General features: G+C 76.7%; 1 protein-coding gene across 1 annotated transcript; it reads left to right on the forward strand.

The window, feature by feature from the left end:
- Positions 1-213: 213 nt before the first annotated feature.
- On the forward strand, positions 214-2,459 carry H696_05815 (hypothetical protein; the record flags this gene model as incomplete). Its single annotated transcript, XM_009499616.1, has 2 exons — positions 214-2,014; positions 2,230-2,459. The coding sequence occupies 2 exons, from the start codon at positions 214-216 to the stop codon at positions 2,358-2,360; spliced, it is 1,932 nt and encodes a 643-aa protein (XP_009497891.1). The 3' UTR covers positions 2,361-2,459.
- Between the last annotated feature and the right edge of the window lie 1,167 nt (positions 2,460-3,626).

Raw genomic sequence — 3,626 nt, forward strand, 5'->3', positions numbered from 1 at the left:
CCCCAGCCCCAGCCCCAGCCCCAGGCCGAGCCGACGAAACAATCTCCAGCCGGCACGCACGCGCGCACGCCACGCACCACGACCACGCCCGCACATACTACCCAGCTCCTTCATGCCACCACGCCCGGCCCCCCGGCATCGCAAAGACACCCACGGACCCCGGCACTCGGTCCCTTCGTGCCTCCCCTGCCCCTCCCCCCCCGCCGCCGTACCATGACCCAGACGCTCGTGGCCCTGTCGCACGCCGGCGACCTGGCCCCGGCCACCACCTTCGGCCTGGGCGGCCGCCCGGGGGCCCTGGGCGCCACCGCCCCGGCGCGCATGGACACCGGTGACCCGGGCGCCGGGGCCGCGGCCGCCGCCTCCGCGCGCATGGCCACCCTCCTGTCGGCCACGGTGGGCGCCGGCGCCGGGCCGACACTCCGCACCACGCGCGACGGCTTGGCCGCGCCGCCGGCCCCGGGCCGTGGCCGGCCGCGCCCGGCCGGCTTCGGAGGCCCGGCCCCGCCCCGGCGCCCGGGCCTGTCGGTGGTGACCACCACCTCCCCCCTGCCGTCGCCGACGCCGCACCACCAGCAGCAGCAGCAGCAGCAGCCGGTGCCGGAGCAGGCGGCCGGCGCGACCGGCGGCCCGGAGGACGCCCCCCACGCCCGCGGGCCGAGCCTGCCGGCGCCCCTGGTCCCGGTCCACTGCACGGCCGAGTGGCCCTGGGCCCCCGGCCCGGAGCCCGGGCCACCGGCCGCGCGGACCCCCACCTCGCCCATCACGCCGATGGACCCGCGCACGGCCGGCCGGGCCGGCGGCGATGGACACGCCTCGGACGGCCGGGCCGGCGGGCCGGTCGGCCTGAGGGCCCTGCTGGCCGGGCTGCTGTCGGTCTTCCTGGCAGCGGCGACCGGCGACCACCACCGGCTGGCCGGGCTGACCGTCGACCGGGCCAAGCCGGCCACGGCGCCGGGTGCGCGGCTGGCCGTCGGCCCCGGGCTCGAGTGGCTGGCCTGCCTGGGCGGCCTGCTGCTCGGGTGGCTGTGCTCCTTCTCCGGCCAGGCCCCGATCCCGGTGGAGGTGACCCGGCTGGTGTCCGGGGCCGGGCGCCGGTCGGGCCTGGGGGCCGTGGCGGCTGGCATGCCGGCGAAGGCGGCCAGCCTGGCCGGCGCCCCGGCCCCCGCGAGCCCGGCCCCCTGGCTGCCCTGCCCCCGGTCCCTGTGCCTGGTGTCCGGCGCCCGTCGCAAGACCCTTGTGCTGGACCTGGACGAGACGCTGGTCCACTCGACCCTCATCCCGCTGGGCCTGGCCGAGGGGCTGGGCCTGCCGATGCTGTATGCGGCCGGGTGTGCGCCGGCCGCGGCCGGGGGCCCCGGCGGGGGGCTGGTCACCTCGGCCGTCGGGCCCGGCGCCGGCGGCTGGGCCCCCGGCCCGGGCGCCGGGCCCGGCAGCATGGCCCCCGGGCCCGGGGGTCTGCCCCCTGCGGCCGGCCGTGCGTCACTGCTGCGGCGCCTGTCCGCGGCCCGGCACCGGGCCGCCGCCAGCGCCATCGACCACTGCCTGCTGATGCTGGCCCCGCCGCCGGGGCCCGGCGCCGGCGGCCCCGCCACCCGGCCGCCCGCCGGTGCGGGGCAGTCGCAGCAGGGGGCCAGCGCGGGCGCGCTCGCTGCTGCTGCCGCCGCCGCCGCCGCCGCCGCCGCCGCCGGCTCCTCCTCCTCCTCCTCCGGGCCCCCCTCGCCCGGGGCCGAGAGCCTGTTCTATGTCCGGACGCGCCCCTATGCCCGGGCCTTCCTGGAGGCCGTGTCCCAGTGGTACGAGGTGGTCATCTTCACGGCCTCGGTGTCGCTGTACGCCGACCCGGTGATCGACTGGCTGGACCGCGACCGGACCCTCATCAGCCGGCGGTACTTCCGCGAGCACTGCACCTACTTCGACGGGAGCTTTGTCAAGCAGCTGGGCTTCATCCGTCCGGACATGGGCCAGGTGGCCCTGGTGGACAACTCCCCGGTGACGTACAGCGTGGTGCCCGGTGCGTGTGGCGCCCGGCCCGGCGCGCTGCCCTCTGCTCGGCGGGCCACTTTTCCCCTTGCCCCGGCTTTTGGCCCCTGCTTCCCCCCCCCCCCCCCCCCCCTCCGCCCGCGCCAAGCCCCGGCCTGCCATCCTAACCCCCTCGCGCCCATATGCACGCACGCACGCACGCACGCACGCACGCACGCACGCACCTCGCGCCCCATGGCCCCACAGACAATGCCATCCCCATCGACACCTGGACCAGCGACCCGAGCGACCGGTCCCTCATGGACCTGTTGCCCTTCCTGGATGCGCTGCGCTTCTGCTCCGATGTCCGCTCGGTCCTGTCCCTGCGCAACTGCTGAGTCCGCGCGCGCCACCTCCGGCGGGACGCCCTTTTGCCCTCCTCTTTTCCGTTTGTGTCCCCCGTCGAGAGGGGGAGGGAGGGGGCGCGCGGCCTTCCCCCCCCCCCCCCCCCCCCCCCCCCCCCCCCCCCCCCCCCCTCCCCCTCTCGCGCCTCCACCCTAATCCTGGGGGGGGGGGGAACTCCCGCGTTGGGAGCGCTAAAATGGCGCTCTCTGCCTGCCAGGGCGCCGGCGTGTGTGTGGGAGAGAGCGCGCGTGCTCTGCCTTTTCGCGAGCCGGGGGGGGGGGGGGGGGGGGGGGGGGGGGGGGGGGGGGGGGGGGGGGAGGGAGGGGGCGCGCAGGGCGCGGCGGCTTGAGCGACACGGCGGCACCCAAGGAAGTTGCGATGGGTTGCAGCTGCTACTTGCTCCAAGGTGGGCGGCTCGATCGGCGACCGGCGGGGGGGCGGGGTGATGTGCTTCGCGCGAGGACCGCCCGGGCGTCGCCGCCCGTCGACAGCACCGTCAGCACACATCAATGGGCATGCCGCCGGGATCGGCCGGTTTGACGGCAGCGAGCGAGGCAGGAGGAGGGCCTGGAAGGGAGAAACACACCGGGCGAGTAACGATAAATATTCGCCTCTCCTCAAGAGCAGGCCGGACGGCGGGTGGGCGTTCTCGCCCGAGAGCACTCCGGGCACCGGCCGCGGGCCTGCTCCCCCCCGCACTGCCATCTAGCGCGGATCGAGAGCCCCCTTTGGCGGCGGCTCACGGCCCCCGGGACCGGCGCCGCCGCACGAGAGCCCGGCCAAGAGAACCCTTGAGCCTGGGCCCCACGCCCTCCGGCCGCACCCGGGGCCGGGCCGGCGGAACGGCCATCCGATCCGATCAGGCCTCCAGGCGTGGGCCGGCCAAAACAAAGGCATCCGCCGAACGGGCCAGAAGAACGCCCCCCCCCCCCTCCGCCGCCCGCGCCCCGATGGCCCGGCTGTGCGTCTCCGGCAATCCGGACCTAGCGACTATCCAACGTCCCGTTTCGCCGCCACCCCCCCGCTCCCGCAGTAGCCTCTAGGCAGAAGGCTAAAGAAATACCACAAAAAGGAGTGTCCGAGAGGGAGGGAGAACCGGCGCGCAGTCCTGCACCCACCCCCCTCCCGGGGGCGGGCGAGGGAGTGCCCACACGCATTCGGGGCAGGAACCCCCCCTCCCCCCGGCGGGCGGGCCGAGGGACTGACTCGATCTCGAGAGACCGGGGGGACCAGAGCATGCCGGAAAATATGCCCGCCTA

Source organism: Fonticula alba (genome assembly GCF_000388065.1).
Source record: "Fonticula alba strain ATCC 38817 unplaced genomic scaffold supercont2.14, whole genome shotgun sequence".
In the NCBI taxonomy this organism is placed as follows: Eukaryota; order Rotosphaerida; family Fonticulaceae; genus Fonticula; species Fonticula alba.